This window comes from Gymnodraco acuticeps, unplaced genomic scaffold (assembly GCF_902827175.1).
Source record: "Gymnodraco acuticeps unplaced genomic scaffold, fGymAcu1.1, whole genome shotgun sequence".
NCBI classification, from domain to species: Eukaryota; Metazoa; Chordata; class Actinopteri; order Perciformes; family Bathydraconidae; genus Gymnodraco; species Gymnodraco acuticeps.
In genome coordinates this window covers 31,754-52,924 of record NW_022990060.1, presented here as the reverse complement: position 1 = coordinate 52,924, position 21,171 = coordinate 31,754, and the positions used below count along the sequence as shown (strand labels likewise).

Below are 21,171 nucleotides of genomic sequence, written 5' to 3'. Positions count from 1 at the left end.
GCTCTGAGTGTTAGCGATGCTAATGTATACCGACCATATTACGTCCAAAACAGTCAGGCATTGTTTCTGATAGCAACGTTTCTGATTGGGCCGTGGGTCCACATTTCAGATATTACGTCATATCGGACGCAAATCTGGATCAGCTCCGTTGTAGCCCCGTTTTTAGAGATTTGGGTACGGAGGAAAAGAGAGAGGGTTTTATTTTCTGACGCTGTGTGAGTTCCCTGACGCACCGGGGACACATCTTTATGTATAAAAGACATACAAAAGTGCATTTTGCATGATAGGTCCCCTTTAAACTAACGGCCTCGTGTGTTGATCACTAAATCATTAAAGCTCCCCTCATACTCCAGTTAACACTCGTTGTGCAAAAAGGGGAATAACCACAAGTAAACACACAAAGCTCGAAACACATACAAATGAACACGACACCAAACATATCTCCAACATGTCTAAAGTTGTTTCTGTGGTTCAGATGTTTATGGGCGTATCTTTTCCTGGCAAATGCAGCAACATATATTCTGCCAACATATTTTACACACCACGTGTTCAATTAGTGCAATAAGTGAAAGGCTTTAAAGGGCAAGTATCAAACTTTATTACAAAACATAATAATATTAATATTCATTACAAAAACGTATGTGTCATATTAGTTTGAGTATTGATATTTTAAAATATGCATTTCAGTTTTGTCCACATGATGTCTACACTTCTGTGTTTGTTTTCACTGACGTCTGGTAAAGTAATACAGTTGATTATTTAATATTACATAACTGATCATGTGCACACACACAACTGAAGACATTTGATCTGATCGTCCAGAGTTCAATCTGACTAAGAGTTCATCTGTGAGAGCAACCAGCATCCAGGAAATGTTAAATGGAAACATGATTGATTCATATCTGGCTTTTCATATTTGTAAAACTCCAAGGTGAGAAATAACAACATCAATTTGAGTTTACTTTACAGTAAAATATGATTATATATTTGCATTATATTTATGACATTTGGAAAAAGTCTTTGCATAGGATTCAGCAGACATAATATAAGATTCACATCGGCAACTAATAAAACATGTGTCCCATTGTGGTCATGTGTTGACGGGGCTCATGCAGAGAGGCCGTTGACTCTGTAAGGCAGCGGGGGGGAGGATGGATGGGGAGACTCTGGGTGAGGAGGGGAGGATGGGGGGAAGAACATCGAGGATTCCTGGAAGAGTGAGACAAAGAAAAGCCAAAAGTCAAAGATATTTTCTGTGGATTAAACGTTATGTAATTTGGGTTTTATCATCTCACTCTTACTTTACGCTATTACACAGTGTTGTTATTATTATTATTATTATTTCATGTTGTTATTTATAATACAAATCTATTGTTGTTACTGCTTTTATACATTTTTTTAAATTTTCTATAAGAAGCACTTTGTAAATCCATCCATCCATCCATCTTCTCCCGCTTATCCGTGGTCGGGTCGCGGGGGTAGCAGTTCCAGCAGAGAGCCCCAAACTTTATTTTCCCTGGCGACATCAACCAGCTCTGACTGGGGGATCCCAAGGCGCTCCCAGGCCAGCGAAGAGATATAATCCCTCCACCTGGTCCTAGGTCTACCCCTTGGTCTCTTCCCAGCTGGACGTGCCTGGAACACCTCCCTAGGGAGGCGCCCAGGTGGCATCCTAACTAGGTGCCCGAACCACCTCAACTGGCTCCTTTCGACGCGAAGGAGGAGCGGCTCAACTCCGAGTCCCTCCCTGATGACCGAACTTCTCACCTTATCCCTAAGGGAGACACCAGCCACCCTGCGGAGAAAACCCATCTCGGCCGCTTGTATCCGCGATCTCGTTCTTTCGGTCATGACCCATCCTTCATGACCACTTTGTAAATCTTGTTATTAAAAGTACTCATACATAGAGTTGAACTAATACTAGTAATAATTATATTAATTTGCATACTTATAAAATGGTTAGTCTCACTGACAGAGGCAAACTAGAGACCACACACATACAAGTGTTTCTAATATCATCTTGTCCTGGTGTGTGTGTGTGTGTGTGTGTGTGTGTGTGTGTGTGTGTGTGTGTGTGTGTGTGTGTGTGTGTGTGTGTGTGTGTGTGTGTGTGTGTGTGCGTGCGCACGCACAATCACTGGGTAGAGCCGGTGAGCTGTGTGTGTGTTGGTGTCCATCAGCAGGGGAGCTGTCGGGGAAGATGCTGCGCTCTCAGAGGACTCGCTCACACTGCTAATGCTCCTCTGAAACAAACACACACACACACACACACACACACACACACACACACACACACACACACACACACACACACACACACACACACACACACACACACAGGGTGGTCAGATGCTAAGTCTCAAACTTATGCATTTCTCCCGATTTCAGACAAAATCAGATTTACTCAGGACTGTTTCCACTCAGACTTTAATACAGCTACACCATTGTTTGGTTTCCATGGTAGCGCGTCTCTTTAGTCACAGAAAACAGAACAAGAATCGACAACTCTACCCTCTGCTCACTCCTTTCCTGGTTTTGAAATGCTCACGATTTCTGAGGTCTCAAGGTTGTATGGGTCCTCTACTCCCCGAAGAAGGATGTGTTCCAGATGTCCCACAACAATAAACTATCTCTGACCGAGAGTTGCCCGGTCGTAAACTGGTAACAACAACAACTTGCTAGGGCAGCCCCTCCTTAAGGGAGATAACGGCTGCAGTTGGAGCATCTGCGTCAGAGGGTGAAGGAGGACATGCAGATACATTGTCTTGGACTTAAATGCTACACACATGACATGTTGCTGTTTCCATATTAGCAATATTAAAACAACTTATAGACAAAGGAGCATGCACAAAAGGACAAACACACTGTATTAGGAGGCTGTGGCTCAGTGGGTAGTATGATGGACTTCAATTCAGGGGGTAGCAAGTTCGAGTCCCACTGCAGTCAGCATGTCGTTGTGTCCCTGAGACACTTCACCCCAAATTGCTCCTGTGGGGATTGTCCACAGTACTGAATGTATGTAAGTCGCTTTGGATAAAAGCGTCTAGCAAATGTAATGTAATGTATGACACAATCCCTTCATCGTACCATGAATATAATGCAGCCTCAAACATCAATATTAAAACATTTTATTGAGGTAAAATGAGTTTTTAAACGGTTGACTCTATACGGTCAGCCAGAGTGTCAGACACACTCAGAGAACTGAATATTTATAACAAAACAGTCATATTTCATTCACATTTGGCAGCAAACACTCTGGATACTGCTGGATGAACTCATCACTCCTTTGGAAAAACACTTTATTGTTAAATAACAAAGGATCCTAACTCAGTACATGTGCTTCATCAGGACTGAGTGAGTGTGTTTGGATCAGATTTGTAGCCTGGCAACATCAGAAAACACCAAAACTGACATTTCTTTACTACATTTTGATTTCATTTTTGCTAAAAAACTATTACGACCGGTATATAAGCTTCACCTCTGTCCTCTGTGCTCAAGTAGGACATTAGAACTTAAATGGCCATATTTTAATGATGCAATCAAAAATGTTATTCCTTTAAAAATGTGACTTGGTAACAAATGAATTCAAATGTAATCTGTGCTGATTCCTTACTTTTTTCTGATCTGATTACTTAACCCTTCCTAATTAAATGTAATCAGCTACTACCATTTCTTAAAGGTCCCATGTCATGCTTCTCCGGTTATTACCCGTCCCCTTGTGTTATGTAGCTTTTTCTGCATGTAAACTGTCTGCAGAGTCACAAACCCTCAAAGTACACCCTGTAGCGAGTAAAACTCTAACACAGAACCTGTCTATGCTGCCCCAGAACGCCTCGTTGGGGATTTCTCTTTTTCCATTGTTTGCTTCCTGGGTATAGTGACGTAACGTAGAGGAGCCGTTACGTTTGGACCAATCCGCGGACTTCCTCACACACACACACAGGGCCGCCTTAATTCACGGGCTGACCTGGGCTGAAGCCCAGGGGCCTACGGAGATCGGGGGCCTATATCTAATACATTTTTTTTTTTTTTTAAATATTTTTTTTTTTTTCCGGGTGTTTTAAAAAAAATGTTAAATAAACAAAGTCTTGGCTTTCAGAATATGAAACTTTTATTTCCAAAATCACACAATAAATACATTTTTGAAGCTTGTAAAGGGAAGATGACAGCTCTCACTCGCCATCCTGCTGTTCCGCAGCGCCGCCCCCCTCCCTCCCGCTGAAATTATGAATGTAAGGCGTGTAGTAATCATAGATAACACGGCAGGGTCCGTTACAGTTTGTTTTCATCTGATTTCAATTAAACAAAGTCTTGGCTTTCAGAATATTAAACTTGTTTCGGCAAATTCAGATAATAAATACAACGTTGAAGTTGTAACGGCATAAATACAAGCGGAGAACGGAGTAACTTAACATCACAGCAGGCATAACAACAGCCGGTGTTTCTCGTGAGGGTTTTCCCCAGGAAACAAACACAATACACACAAACGCAAAATTACACAAACACACACACACACACACACACACACACACACACTGTAGAGTTATATTTGTATTTATTCATGTTAGCAAACTATGGATAAGCTTAAAATGAGAATAATTTGGGTAAAACTGTGAGCTGCATTTGGGGCCTGTTGACATGTGTTTTTGAGGACAAAGGAAGATGGGGGAAGGTGAGAGCATGTCCTGATTTGCATTCAACTTAGATCAAGCTGCAGTGTTTGTGATGTTAAGAGAGGTCCCTTGGGTTTCTCTGGTGCTTATCAATAGTAGCAGTTAAGTGAATACTGTTCAAACAATACCTGTGTTTGTGTTTTATATTGATTTCTCTGTTTTATCCTTTCATAAATGTAAGGACTACAAATGGCTATAAACATTCTGGGCTGGTTGGAGTAAACAGGGTTTTATGGCTCTGTGGGGGAGGTGTAGGTATGCAGGCCTTGAGACCTTTTGTTGGAAAGTGAGCCTGTTTGGTTTCCTGCTGCGTTTCCTGCTGCGTTGCGTCTCCCAATGAGATCACCTGAAAAGATGACCAGCTGACCTAACACCAAACCCCTCCTTCTTACTCTGGTATATATCCGGAGGATCCCTGGCGTTCGGCCTCTTCTTCACATGCTGCCCTCGGGTGAAAGTAGCTCTGTAGTATGCGGACTAGAGCAGGAGTAAGCCGGCATTACTCCTTAAGCATTGCAATATAACTGTAATATATCATGTTGTATTGTAATGATTGTATTGCATTGTCATATTGCCATTAAAGTAGATTATTGTTAACGGTTACTTTGTAGCTATGGATTCCTTCCTGTATTATAACCAGCTTCATAGGAACGCGCGGAGATTTGAAAAGCGGACCAGTTATCCCTCCAAATCTCCAACAAAATGGTGACCCGACGTCTATAACGAAGCTGAGGAAGAATTCAGACGCTTTCAAACATCTCAGACAATCAGCAGGACTCTGCAACTTTGCAAATAAGGTAAGCAGACGATGAAAGTCGCCTGTCTGTAATTGGATACGCTAAAACTTTAGGATTGTCTGTAGGCGTTTCACAGTGTTTTTATAGTTTAAATGGAATATACAATGCATATTTTACTATGTTAGGAAAGTTATATACAAAACGTAAACGTGGATCGACAGGTAGACGAAAGTCCTGCGTGACGTGAAATAGAGCAGTTTGGCGCGGATCTGCAGGTGTTTATTCCTGAGTGGCGTAGAAATGGTGCAGTTTGTGTGAATGCGAGGTTTGAATCCTGCACGGCAAAACCTGAAAACTCGATATATCAGATCGAGTCGCCGTTTAAAACTGGGGTTTAAATAACAGACCAATGCTAAAAGCTTAAAGCCAGAGGTCTGTTATATATTAAACCAAGGTAGAGCGTTTCCCTTTGTCTGGAAACTTCTGCTGCTGCCATCTAGTGGCTGAAAGGGGGTATCACACCCTTGAAACTTCTGCTGCTGCCATCTAGTGGATGAAAGGGGGTATCACACCCTTGAAACTTCTGCTGCTGCCATCTAGTGGCTGAAAGGGGGTATCACACCCTTGAAACTTATGCGAGCTTAGAGTTTAATCATTACATTGCTGGCCGGTATTGTTTGGTAAACTGGTACAAAACAATAAGGGATTGAACATTTTTTACAACGACAGCACCAGGAGATGAGTAAACTCAAGAATCTGTAGAGTGTAAATACATTGTGCAAAACACATTTTACACTCGAACTGTTTGCAAATGTAGACAATATAAATAAATGTTCAGAAAGAAGACATAGGCCTACACTTGATTCAAATTTCATTACTGTGATCCGATTGGTGTGCTCTGCAGGTTTACTATTGTTCGAAGTAACAGTGGGATTTAAAATGAGAGAAGATATGGAGATGTTCTTTCATAGTGTGTGGAATATGTGATGCTGGAAACATGTAAGTATTTCAGAGTTGTGTTGGGTAAATATGTAACAATGGATGAAACAATTTTTGGAGTTAGTTTTTGTAATATCATAAGTAGACATTAATTATGTTGTTTAGATGGCATTTAACAACTAAGACAGATAGTATGATTAGACAGAGTGGAAAGGGTTGGATTTATTTAACATCAGTGTGCTAGACTTCTTATAGGTAATGTGTACCGGGACCTGGACTCCCCCTCTGAGTTAGAAAGGCTTTGATCCCGACCCTCCAAGCAGACAACGAGACCTAACCCAACAGGAGACTCCTCCTTCTCCATCGTACAGACAGAGAACCAGAGCTGAACCACCAACAACAACAAGACTACATCAAGACTGCAGCCAGAACTATCTCCACCTGTGGCATCCAGAACCAAACCAGCATGCTGACATACAGAGAGATACTCTCATCGGTCCCTCAAACAGGACATGAAGTTCCAAACTGCGCCGCGAGATTTGGCACAATAGACATGAGAGCAGAATCCGCCCTCCATAAAAACAGCAGAGAGACTGTAAAGGAGGAGTGCAACAACAGTGGCATGATGGGGCTGCAGATGTGACTGGGCCAATGGCGGCCTACAAAAGTTACAGCGGATGGATTCAACAGCTGATGGACTGAAGAGAAGACAGAATCAGAGGAGTTGGCATGGTCGATTAGAAGTGAGGAGGCCGGGGTCACGGCTTGAGAAAACCAGGGGAGGAGAAAAGGAGAACGGGAATGAGTGAGTTACACATAAACACACTTATTCACGAAACGCACATTTAAATAACTTGAATTAACTTCATAAAGACAGAAAGATTTATTAATCATTTGGTAAATTAAAAATAGCAGTAAAGAGGAAACTATTAAAGTAAAATGATAATCATCCTAAAACACACTGACAGAGTAGAACCATATTCTTCAATATTTTCATCATGTTAACAATTCATTCTTTAAGACATTTTTATTCACGTGTGAATAAAGTAGTGATCTCATTGGTTAGGAACCACTCTATAGGACAAATCTTTGTTTGTATTAATGGCTAGTGCCAAGCCACATATTAAATTCCAATCTAAAGTGTTGATTTCACCATTGTGGCATAGTTATTACCAGACTTCGGTTTTAAATCCTTGATAAAGGAGGGAGTAATTGTTGCATGTTCGGACACCCAAGGTTCCACACACTGCTAAAGAGTTTAACATCGTTTTTTAAGTAGACCAGAATTATAATGACCTATGAAATGCAGAGCGACACAGATCCTAGTAATGTTTTGACTCAAGATAATAGTTATTGTTCAAAAGTTTCTGAAATAGATCATTAGACATTTTAATTAGTAGTGGTACTCGAAGGAAGTGAGTTTTGTACCAAGTTTCAGGAAAAGTGGGAGGCGGAAGTCCCAATGACAAGTGAGAATCATCTTGAAAATTATAGTTGAAATCGTGACATATTTTTGTAGACAAAGGATACTGGCCTATGCTGAAATGTCAAAGTCTCTGCAGAGCACGACACATGGCCAAAAAAGACGGAGACCAACTGACCTTTGACCCTGACCGACAGTGTAACTTGACAAGGCACTGTGGATGACTGACTCTGGGGTGAACCTGACCAAACTTGACATGACGACCAGACAGTGTGAGTGTGAATGTATGCCGGCATGTGATCAGTGTAACTGCATGATTCTAAAACAATAACTAACCAAGCATGTTTTTGGACTAACATATTATTTTGGAGCTCCAAGGGAAACGAGAGGTTTCCTAAAAATTCCACAAAAAGGGGAAACCGCACATGTGATATTTTCCTCTCACATGAGTTGGCGGTTTGCTAATGTAAAACTACAATCTGAAGATTCTGTTTCTTTTAGGCCTGAAGGACGGAGAGGAACACTTCTTTTCACTGAAGTGTTCACTGTGGAAATAATGATAATAATGTTCGTTATGTTCCTAACCAATTACCTGACAGTTTTTGTTCCCCTCCCATTACAGGCTTTTGTTACACATGATTTCATGTGTAAAAAGGGGGAGTGAGTAAGTATAATGTATAAATGTCAACATGGCTGTAAAATTCACAATTTACATTTTTTAAGGATTGAGCATTGAATGTAATTAACCTGCTCCATATCTGGGGATAAGATACTGTTTGATGAATGTTGAGATGTTTCTAAATATTGATTTGAATTATAACAGGTAACAAAGAAGCAGTGGCCAAGGGGCTACTGTGAAACCGAAGAAGTTGACCTGTGATAATGAAACAATTTTGTAATATTTTAACAGACATTAGAGCAACTGAGGTTTGAAATGTAGAAAGAACATATTACAGTTAAAGCTAAAACATAGTAATGTATTGAGACAGAATTTAATTTAGACAACATCCTGTAACTAGCCTGGTAAAGAAGTAAGAGCCATATACTTTATTATTTAGGTCATTATGGGGATATACATTTAATCTAAATTTATAATAGAAAGACATTTGATGACAGTTTGTTGGAATTCTGTATTCATTTTTTCAGCGTGATAATATCTAAGCACTGACAGGTAGAAGCAGTATCACCAGGAAATCATTCACTTTGTTAGCATCGTGATTTTGGTTGTTTTTGAATCCATAACATTAGTGTGTTTCTTTACCAGAAACATTAGCAGTTCATATTATATTTGGGTTTTAAATAGGATTTCATTTAAAAATAAACACAGATGCTTGTCAGAAATTCAGAGCTATTGAAATATGTTATTTAGTTTACCTAAAGATGTTGGGGTTCTTATTTAGTTGGCACAATCCAAGTATTAAGATTCTGAAGCTGCACTGGCAGATAGGAGGTCTACAATTAATTTAGAAAACCTGTTCACAGACGGCTGTTGTTTCAAGACACCCCACCAACAGGCTCCAAGTGGGTCAAAACAGCTGAGCGTAGGCTTGAGGGAGTTGTATCAGATTTCTCCACACAGGTCACCGGCGCCAAAAGGGGGACCCGAGAAGCACGAGGACAAAGTGGCTCAACCCCAGGCTCTCCGACCCCGACCGAGTGACCCAGCGGACCTCTTATGCCGTCTGCCTGGGAGAAAAGGGGGACAGCTCGTACCACGGGAGCCAGTGTGCGGCGGGGAAACCACCTACTAGGACCAGGGGACGACATCAGGACGGACGTGGCCCTGGCAGACGTGGACTACTCGGAAGCAGCAGACTGGAGGAGCAGGACCCTGGAGACATCCTTACAGCAGACGACCCGGGAGGCATCATCAGCGGGCCGGAGAAGGAGGACCCTGGAGACATCTCTACAGCATCGACCCGGAAGCCGCCATCAGCGGGCCGGAGGACGAGGAGGAGGAAGACATCTCTCTAGCAGGCAGCCCAGAAGCTGCCGTCAGCGGATTGGGAGACAAAGACACGGCAAGCCAGGACGGCGCAGCAGAGGAGTCTACTTCGCTCTGATCAGTTCTACCCGTGAAGGGAAAGCTGCATCTCCCCCTCCCTATTAGCTGTCCTTGTGGGCTATTCCTCGGGGGGGGGGGGCTGATGATTCTAGCACTCAGCTACCCCCTCATGGTTCCTTCACTGCCATGGAAAGTGGTGTTCGGTCTCCATGAAGGTTTCAAGTACTCTGAATACCAGCTTCGGGTGGATTTACGGACACAGTAGAAAAGAATGACCGTGGGTATATTTCAAAATGCCTTGTCTAAGTTTATCTCTGGAGAAGGAGATAAAAAGGGGGATTTGTAGAGTTATATTTGTATTTATTCATGTTAGCAAACTATGGATAAGCTTAAAATGAGAATAATTTGGGTAAAACTGTGAGCTGCATTTGGGGCCTGTTGACATGTGTTTTTGAGGACAAAGGAAGATGGGGGAAGGTGAGAGCATGTCCTGATTTGCATTCAACTTAGATCAAGCTGCAGTGTTTGTGATGTTAAGAGAGGTCCCTTGGGTTTCTCTGGTGCTTATCAATAGTAGCAGTTAAGTGAATACTGTTCAAACAATACCTGTGTTTGTGTTTTATATTGATTTCTCTGTTTTATCCTTTCATAAATGTAAGGACTACAAATGGCTATAAACATTCTGGGCTGGTTGGAGTAAACAGGGTTTTATGGCTCTGTGGGGGAGGTGTAGGTATGCAGGCCTTGAGACCTTTTGTTGGAAAGTGAGCCTGTTTGGTTTCCTGCTGCGTTTCCTGCTGCGTTGCGTCTCCCAATGAGATCACCTGAAAAGATGACCAGCTGACCTAACACCAAACCCCTCCTTCTTACTCTGGTATATATCCGGAGGATCCCTGGCGTTCGGCCTCTTCTTCACATGCTGCCCTCGGGTGAAAGTAGCTCTGTAGTATGCGGACTAGAGCAGGAGTAAGCCGGCATTACTCCTTAAGCATTGCAATATAACTGTAATATATCATGTTGTATTGTAATGATTGTATTGCATTGTCATATTGCCATTAAAGTAGATTATTGTTAACGGTTACTTTGTAGCTATGGATTCCTTCCTGTATTATAACCAGCTTCATAGGAACGCGCGGAGATTTGAAAAGCGGACCAGTTATCCCTCCAAATCTCCAACAACACACACACACACACACACACACACACACACACACACACACACTCGTGAGCTTCCCTCAGACCAGTAATCCAAACGCAAATAGCTTCCCTCCATACTACTTTGATCATTTGCTCCGCTAATCAATCAGATCGATGGATTCCAGAGATGACTCCGTAACAGTCCGTGGGCACCACTTAACAGCCAATCAGAATGAGAATATGTTTCACATGTGACTTATTCAAATTGCGAGTGATTGAGTGACAGATGAAGGTTGTTTAGGAGAAAATGTCGGAGAAGAAAAAGTTTGAGAGTGGCCCTCGGAAAAGGAAATTGTTGAGGGAAAAGGAGTTTCGAGACAAGCAGCTATTACAAAACATGCCGAAGCTTACAGGTTATTTTAAACCTGTAGGCCAGGATGAGGAGGAAGGACAGATGAGTTCTGTACCGAGCGGCAGCGGTGCCGGCCGCGGCGCCTCAGAGCCAAGTAGGCCGTCTGGTTCTGATAGCGATGGAGTAGCGGGAGAGGAAAAACAGACAGGAGGGACATTATCCGTTGGAGGAGATGGGGAGGACGACGAGGACTTGCTACGTGGAGGGGAGCCAACGGCAACCGGACAGATACATGAGGGAGGCCCGATACGTCACTCATCTGGAGGAGAGGACCATGCGCGCATAGAGCAGAGTGGAGAAGTGCGATCACAGAGCCTGCCGAGGCTATAAATGACTTTGATTTGTTGTTTAAATAGGGGGCCTACAAAACCTATCAGCCCCAGGGCCTGATGGCAGGTTAAGGCGGGCTTGCACACACACACTTGGCGGGACGTTGCGAGGCTCGCTGCTGCGAGGAGCGGGACACTGTGAGCTGGCTCACTGGTGTGGGGTCGGCGAGACAGCGAGACACCGCGGAACTCAGCCTGGGCACACACACAAACTCCCAGCCAGGCTGCGGGTGTGTGTGTGTTTCGGGCTGGGTCTCGCTGTCTCGCAGACGGCCACTGGGCTCACAGGGAGGGGGGGGGGGCAGGAGCTCCAACAAGCCATTTAGGACAGAGAGTGAATACACATACTATACAGAGATGCTGTATGAGAGACCAATGTGAGTTTGGAAAATTGCACAATGTACATCTATTCTAGTAGACCTCAACAATGGAATTATGATCAGTAGAAATGGCCATGACATGGGACCTTTAATGCTTTTAACGTAATTTGTTCAAGGACTTTTGCATTCAGTTTAAATATGCTACATAGATAAACTTGCCTTGTAACCAGGAATATTTCCACAAATGGGTCATCTAGACGTGATACTGCATCCCATCTGCCTCATGTCGTATCAACGAGCATTTCATTTAGCCTAGCTTTAAAAACATGCAGAGGAATGAGATTGCTCAGTTTCAATTCTTGCTGAAGACTGTTCCAAGCAAGTGGAGCTGCACATAAAAGCTGTCTTACCTAAGACAGTCCTTGCTCTTGGCACATCTAACAATACTACATCATGCGATCTCAGACAATAGCTGCTTGCAACTCTCTGTGTTATCAGAGCAGATATAATACGGGAGTTTACCCAACAAAGCTTTATAAATAAACGTGTACCAATGACTGAGCCTCCGTACAGTAAGTGATGGCAGACCTGCCTTGGCATACAGGGTACAGTGATGAGTAAGTGCTTTACAATTTGTGACAAATCTCAGTGCGCTGTGATAGGCGGCATCTAACTTGTTCAGGCAATTGGCAGGTGCATTCATATAGATCAGATCACCATAGTCCAGCACAGGTCAAAGGTCACAGAGCCTTTTCCTGGCCTCAAGTGAGAAACAGGACTTGTTCCTGAAGAAGAAACCTAGTCTAACCCTCAGCTTTTTAAGCAGGTTATTGACATGAAGTTTAAAAGTGAGACAATCATCAAGCCAGATACCAAGGTATTTATAACAGGTAACCACTTTGAGTACTTGTCCTTGCATAGTAACAATATCCAAAGCACTGTCTGGTGTCTTTTTAGCTTTTGAAAAAATAGCATTACCTTAGTTTTATCAACATTTAAATGATTGATACAGATCCCTGCTAAAACCTTTAATAAATGAGTGCTCTAGTGTTGTTCTGCTTCATGCCGAAGATATGTAATCTGCTTCTTTAAACTGTTGGTTCCGGTCTTTCATTTAATATATTGCCAACAGAATTCCACATGTCAAATAACCAGATATGCAGATCTTCACTCCTACAGGTCTGGAGTCTTATCAAGGGACACACACACACACACACACGCACGCACGCACGCACGCACGCGCACACACACACGCACGCACGCGCACACACACACACACACACAGACACACACACACACACACACACACACACACACACACACGTAGTATGAGGAAGGGAACTGAGACCATTAATTACAGGGTGGATTATGTTATTCAGCAGGATGGATCAATCAGGCCAAATCAGCTGATCCCTGGCAGCTGAAAGCTCAATGAGGCTGGGTCCCATTAATTATCCCAAATTATGTTCCCAAATTAAGGGGATCTATTCTGCTCATTTTCCGGTGGGTATTAGTACTCTGTGTCTCTACTGCAGGGGTGGCCAACCCGCGGCTCTCGAGCCGCATGCGGCTCTTTGCCTAGTTTCATGCGGCTCTTCAGTTCATATCGAATTTTATGTGTGAGTTTGGGGGAGAGACACTGACTCCTGACAAGTGTTGCACGCTGTACCAATACTTGAAAGGTACCGCGATACCCTGCCGTTAAAAACGTTACGATTCCTCCGTTTCATTAGTATCGGTACTTTAAGAATGACGGGGGAAAGTACTCCGGTGAGAAAGCGCCGTTTTAATAAGAGCCGTGTGTGTTCAGCGCTCTGCTTCCACTCCCTGCACTTTAGCCGTGCCTGCAGTCCCTCCCTCTCAAGCACGCTCTAAGTCCCTCCCCTCTCTCGTGCACGCGCTAGCTGCCAGAGCATGTGAGAAAACGAGAAGCATGGCTGCAAGTGGGAGTGCAACTGCCGCTGCGCCTCGGCTTGTTGACAAAAAAGACGCCAGAAGCGAAATGTGGAAGTATTTTAGCTATATCTCTGACAGTGAGGGCAAGCCTACGGACACCACAAGGCCTGTCTGTAAGACATTTATTTATTTTTATTTTATTTTATACGAATTCTTGTCATTTATTTTATTTATTGTTCTCATTGTTTAAAAGTTTGTGTTATGGTTCTGGTTCTGGTGTGAAATAAAGCACAATAATTACATTTAAGACTGTTTCCCTTTTTTTAAGAAAAATAATCGGAATCGCAATTCTTGACTTGGTATCGAAACCAAAATGTTGGTATCGTGACAACACTAGCTACTCCTGACAGTTAAACCTGATATTTAGTAGGTCTGTTAAGTATTGAATGCTGATCATTCTGACGTAATTTGGCCGGTCAAAGTTGTTTGGGCTCGGATAAAATCGCTCCGTTACTTTCGTCCCGGCTCTCCCTACGTGTGGTGTCAGGTGTCAGTATGAGAGGATGACAGCGCGTCTAATTTTGATGTGGCCCAAGAGCCAATCACAATAATACCTGCGATGCAGTGAACCAATCACCTTTGAGGGGGGGGAAACCTATCGTTGATTAAACACTATTCAGTGTTTCCCCTACCATTGTCTTGGAGGGGCGCTGCGCCCCGCCAACGGAGCCCCGCGCCCCCCCCCTGAAATTCAATTAAAAAAATAAATATATATAGCACCAAATTGCAAATAATCTATAACTACTGTCACTTTTCACATTGAACATGTGCTCTTTTATTAAATAAACTAAACGCTTTTATCTTAAGTTGTGGGTTTAGTGTTTTTGACCCTAAGAAACACTGATGCATTAATCAATAACAATAATCCACAGCTCCTCTCTCTGCTCCAGAGGATTTAGAAAATATATCCCAATGCCACAAAAATGCATCAGTGACGTGGTTGAAATCTTGTCTCCAGAAAACAAAAAACTGAAACAAGCGGTATCAGTGACTGTGTTGATGTGGCTCTTTGCAGTAACATACAAATGTGGCTCTTAACCTCTGACTGGTTGGCCACCCCTGCTCTACTGGGACATGTCTCCATGCTTTAATGTTCAAAAAGCTCTTTATTTTTCTCATACTGCCTGTGCTGCAGCACCTCTTTCACCCTCAGGTTGCGGTCGAATAGTCCGTTTAGTTTAAGAACCTTCCTAACGGAGTGAAATGACCCGGAAGTCCCTCAGTGGCAGCCATGATAAGAGCCGTTCGAATTCTCTAGAGCACATGTGTCAAACTCAAGGCCCGGGGGCCAAATCAGGCCCGTGGTGGATTTAATTTCGGCCCGCAGGATAATTTCTAATTCCTATTAGATCTGGCCCGCCGGTGTATTGCACGCACACCTTCACTCCATCCTGAGGGTCTCCTCAGCTCAGAGCCTGAGCCCAAACATTGATGAACTTGCTCCCAAGATGAGATGCCAAGTATCTGAGCTAGCATCACAGAGCAGCAACCTGAGTTTAATGGATGTTTCCTTCTGCACTTTCTCTCTCACGACAACAGGGCATGTTTGGTTTTCTCTTTGAGGGAAATAGTTTTGTTGAAGCTGTTGTTGGCCTGTGGAGAAATGTAATCATAAGAAATGACTCTGGAAAAGCTGCAGATAGAGCCATAAGAAATGAATGCAACTGATTATTTAATGTTTCATGTTGTTTTTATAGGCAATAATTTAAGCTTTGTTAGTTCCAGGTTTAATATGTGCAATAAGTTCATTTCAATACGTTCTGCAATAAACATTGAACCAGTCCGGCCCTCGACTAGTACCCATTTTTTTATTTTGGCCCACTGTGTGTTTGAGTTTGACTCCCCTGCTCTAGATGATAGGAAAGGAGGTTTCAAACTTCCTTTATAACCTCCTTTAGCTTAGGAACCACTGGACCTCCCTTTATGAAAGGGAGGAGAAAATGCTGCCCCACAATGCCTTGCGGCCGCAGCATTTGCCGTCGCACGACAGTCGGCCGTTCACGGAAACAACCGATTATGTCCGAGAAATTATATCATGAAAGTTACGGTGCTTATTAAGCATTTTAAAACGTATGTGGTAAGTTGGCAAAGTGCTTTGTTTTGAACGTTCATCAGTGTTATAATCAAAAGGAGAAATATGAACGTTGAGGAGGGCGAGCACAAGTTTCACTTTCCTTTTTTATTTAAATTCCAACTTTGTTCATGAAGAATATGTTTCTCTGTTGTTCACGTTCATAAAGCATAAAGCAACAGCATCAGAGCACGGTGCAGAGTCTCTAGATGAGTTTACAGTAGTCCCTCGTTCTTATTGAACATCCATGTTGTAGTCCTCTGTATAGAAAACTGTAGTTTCCATGGTTACCCCACAGCAGCAGACGCACATTCAGGACGTCCGCTGGCGCATCATAAACACGTCGGATAGTGAAAGTGCATTCGGATTCTCTAAAGCACCGCGGTCTCTTCTCCTAAGTCCTTTTGAATTCTCCTATCCACTAACCCAGTGGTTCCCAACCTTTTTTCCCAAGAGCCCCCCCAAATGACTCCTGTTGGAAGTTGCGCCCCCCCCCCCACACACACACACACACACAAAGGGGGGGGGGGGGGGGGGGCACAACAGCGGTAATTAAAGTATAAAAGTCTCAAAAATGCTACAACTACTGTCACAAACTGGATGAATGTGAAGTATTTTGTTAAAGGAGGATGAAAGCGTAATTAAGGAGCACTATTGGAGTGACTTTGATGGTAATTGGACTCAGGATTAATTCATTTGGATTCCCGCCGAAGAAATTAAAGGACGGCGGAAGTGGAAACAATTCACAAAGGGATGAAACTGTTTAAAACACATGCTCAAAGTAAGCCGGATTTTGCCTATGTGCTTATGTGGATTCAAAAGTCGTAAATAATCAAAATGGAGGAGACCGATCTGATCGGAGCAACTGACGAATAATCCAACTGAAACCGGCATGGACAATGACTGTGTTTTAAAAATGCGCTTATCCAGAAAAGCCTGGTTTGGACACTTAACGGGCAGAAGAAACATTTATATTAAAGAAAGTATTATACATTTCTGTCTTTTTATGCCTTTAGCTACTAACTTGAATTGTTATTCAAATTAATTAATCAATTATTTTTTATATTTTATTGTAATGTAGAGACAAGGCTTTTAGTGACAATCATGTATTGCTTTACAATTATATGTAAAAAAAAAAAAAGTCTAAATATGATATTTGGCCTCAAATCATCTGAGGCCTGGCGCCCCCCCTGCGATCTTTGGCCCCCCAGGTTGGGAACCACAGCACTAACCCTTAACCCTGTGATGTTTCACTCAGAGGTCAAGGGTTAGACGATAGGAGCTGATTTTTGGACTATTCGACTGCACCCTCTGTCTGAAACCAGAGCCCAGTCTGCTCTGATTGGTTAGCTGGTCGGCTCTGTTGTAATTGGTCAACCGCTTAGATATGTCCTATGTGCCATTAGCCTTACTTTGTAACTTTGGGATTTTAGCCTCTGCAGACCATTTCTCACACAAACCTGTATAACACACTACAGCAAAGGGAAAACCCCCGAAAAGCATAATAAGGCCTTTTAAAAACGTCTTCAATGTATTTTAGTTTCATCCTTCCTTAATAAACCCAGTAGCTGCTACAGTCGATGGTTTTAAGAGCTGCAGGAGGAGAGGAGGAATGCTTTTGATGTGTGTGGACCAATAGAGGTCTGAGCAGAGCTGAACATAATGGTGGATTGATTTAAAGGCTTCAAACTATTACAAATCAAATGTTTGACATTGTGTACTATATACCCAGTCTTTCCTTAGATACCATAACACATATATAAATACTGTGTGGCTCCATAAACTATTTGTGAAACTGAGCATGAGTTATATCCGTCTGCTATCTGAGTTATGTTGTAAAGAGATTAGCTCTTAGCAGTAAAAGGCCTGGAACATCATACATCATGTGATTTATGTCTCTTTCTGAATGCTGACCATGCTAAGAGTCATTACATGGATTAGTAGTTATTTCTTCTTTTTATGGATGAATAAAAAGTTAAAGGACATGCTGTTAACCTCAATGTTCGGAGATATCTCCCCTGTTCCCCTCTTCTTCATGTCTCTTCTTCATCAACATGTGTCCCCTCTTCTTCATGTCTCTTCTTCATCAACATGTGTCCCCTCTTCTTCATGACGAGGGGTTGACGGCTGCTCCATCTCCCCATCTCCTGAAGCCCGCAACCTGGGTGTCATCCTCGACTCCACCCTTTCCTTCCATTCCCACGTCAAATCTGTGACCAAATCGGCCTTTTATCACCTGAGGAACATTGCCAGACTCCGACCGTCACTCTCGGAGTCGGTTGCCGAAACCCTAGTCCATGCATTTGTCACCACCCGCTTGGACTACTGCAATGGTGTCCTGTTCGGGGTTCCCAACAAAACCCTGGACAGGCTCCAGTATGTCCAAAACTGTGCTGCTAGGGTACTCACGCACACAAAGCCGTGGCAGCACATCACTCCCACCCTCATCCACCTACACTGGTTGCCGGTCAAGTCCCGCATATCCTACAAAATCCTCCTCCTTACCTACAAATCCCTCCATGCCCTTGCCCCCCAGTACCTATCGGACATCCTTCACCCACATGCCCCACCCCGGAACCTGCGGTCCTCAGACTCTGGCCTGCTTACCACCCCCCGCACCAAACTGCGAACCTACGGGGACAGAGCCTTCAGTGTGGCAGCCCCCACCCTCTGGAACGCTCTCCCTGCGGAGATACGCAACATCCCCACACTTGAAGCCTTCAAAAGGGCCCTCAAGACCCATCTGTTTGCCAAGGCTTTCGGCCCCTAAATCGATCTGTTGTTCTGTTTGTCTGTCTTTTGTTTTGTTATGTTTGTCTTTGCCCTATTACTTGTGAAGCGACCTTGGGTCCCCTGAAAGGCGCTATATAAATCGAAGCTATTATTATTATTATTATTATTATTATTCATGTCTCTTCTTCATCAACATGTGTCCTCTCTTCTTCATGTCTCTTCTACATCAACATGTGTCCCCTCTTCTTCATGTCTCTTCTACATCAACATGTGTCCCCTCTTCTTCATGTCTCTTCTACATCAACATGTGTCCCCTCTTCTTCATGTCTCTTCTACATCAACATGTGTCCCCTCTTCTTCATGTCTCTTATACATCAACATGTGTCCCATCTTCCTCATGCCTCTTCTACATCAACATGTGTCCCCTCTTCTTCATGTCTCTTCTACATCAACATGTGTCCCCTCTTCTTCATGTCTCTTCTACATCAACATGTGTCCCCCTCTTCTTCATGTCTCTTCTACATCAACATGTGTCCCCTCTTCTTCATGTCTCTTCTACATCAACATGTGTCCCCTCTTCTTCATGTCTCTTCTACAATACAACATGTGTCCCCACTTCTTCATGTCTCTTCTACATCAACATGTGTCCCCTCTTCTCCATGTCTCTTCTACATCAACATGTGTCCCCTCTTCTCCATGTCTCTTCTACATCAACATGTGTCCCCTCTTCTCCATGTCTCTTCTACATCAACATGTGTCCCCTCTTCTCCATGTCTCTTCTTCATCAACATGTGTCCCCTCTTCTTCATGTCTCTTCTACATCAACATGTGTCCCCTCTTCTTCATGTCTCTTCTACATCAACATGTGTCCCCTCTTCTTCATGTCTCTTCTACATCAACATGTGTCCCCTCTTCTTCATGTCTCTTCTACATCAACATGTGTCCCCACTTCTTCATGTCTCTTCTTCATCAACATGTGTCCTCTCTTCTTCATGTCTCTTCTACATCAACATGTGTCCCCTCTTCTTCATGTCTCTTCTACATCAACATGTGTCCCCTCTTCTTCATGTCTCTTCTACATCAACATGTGTCCCCTCTTCTTCATGTCTCTTCTACATCAACATGTGTCCCCTCTTCTTCATGTCTCTTCTACATCAACATGTGTCCCCACTTCTTTCATGTCTCTTCTACATCAACATGTGTCCCCTCTTCTCCATGTCTCTTCTACATCAACATGTGTCCCCTCTTCTCCATGTCTCTTCTACATCAACATGTGTCCCCTCTTCTTCATGTCTCTTCTACATCAACATGTGTCCCCTCTTCTTCATGTCTCTTCTACATCAACATGTGTCCCCACTTCTTCATGTCTCTTCTACATCAACATGTGTCCCCTCTTCTCCATGTCTCCTCTACATCAACATGTGTCCCCTCTTCTTCATGTCTCTTCTACATCAACATGTGTCCCCTCTTCTTCATGTCTCTTCTACATCAACATGTGTCCCCTCTTCTTCATGTCTCTTCTACATCAACATGTGTCCCCTCTTCTTCATGTCTCTTCTACATCAACATGTGTCCCCACTTCTTCATGTCTCTTCTACATCAACATGTGTCCCCTCTTCTCCATGTCTCTTCTTCATGTCTCTTCTACATCAACATGTGTCCCCTCTTCTCCAGGTCTCTTCTACATCAACATGTGTCCCCTCTTCTTCATGTCTCTTCTACATCAACATGTGTCCCCTCTTCTTCATGTCTCTTCTACATCAACATGTGTCCCCTCTTCTTCATGTCTCTTCTACATCAACATGTGTCCCCACTTCTTCATGTCTCTTCTACATCAACATGTGTCCCCCTCTTATTCATGTCTCTTCTACATCAACATGTGTCCCCTCTTCTTCATGTCTCTTCTACATCAACATGTGTCCCCTCTTCTTCATGTCTCTTCTACATCAACATGTGTCCCCTCTTCTTCATGTCTCTTCTACATCAACATGTGTCCCCTCTTCTTCATGTCTCTTCTACATCAACATGTGTCCCCTCTTCTTCATGCCTCTTCTACTTCAAACATGTGTCCCCTCTTCTTCATGTCTCTTCTACATCAACATGTGTCCCCTCTTCTTCATGTCTCTTCTACATCAACTTGTGTCCCCTCTTCTTCATGTCTCTTCTACATCAACATGTGTCCCCTCTTCTTCATGTCTCTTCTACATCAACATGTGTCCCCTCTTCTTCATGTCTCTTCTACATCAACATGTGTCCCCTCTTCTTCATGTCTCTTCTACATCAACATGTGTCCCCCTCTTCTTCATGTCTCTTCTACATCAACATGTGTCCCCTCTTCTTCATGTCTCTTCTACATCAACATGTGTCCCCACTTCTTCATGTCTCTTCTACATCAAACATGTGTCCCCTCTTCTCCATGTCTCTTCTACATCAACA

At 43.2% G+C, this 21,171-nt stretch overlaps 1 protein-coding gene across 2 annotated transcripts in view; it reads right to left on the bottom strand.

The window, feature by feature from the left end:
- Window positions 1-577: 577 nt before the first annotated feature.
- Window positions 578-21,171, bottom strand: part of LOC117546003 (transmembrane protein 255B) — a 44,143-nt gene continuing 23,549 nt past the window's right edge. The window contains exons 8-9 of one of the 2 annotated variants that reach the window (XM_034216081.1): window positions 2,133-2,243; window positions 578-1,209 (exon numbers count right to left, since the gene is read on the bottom strand). In XM_034216081.1, the coding sequence (XP_034071972.1) occupies window positions 1,108-1,209; window positions 2,133-2,243 (213 nt within the window). In that variant the 3' untranslated portion in view covers window positions 578-1,107. The remainder of the gene's footprint in view (window positions 1,210-2,132; window positions 2,244-21,171) is intronic. The other variant, XM_034216082.1, reaches the window with a different exon arrangement.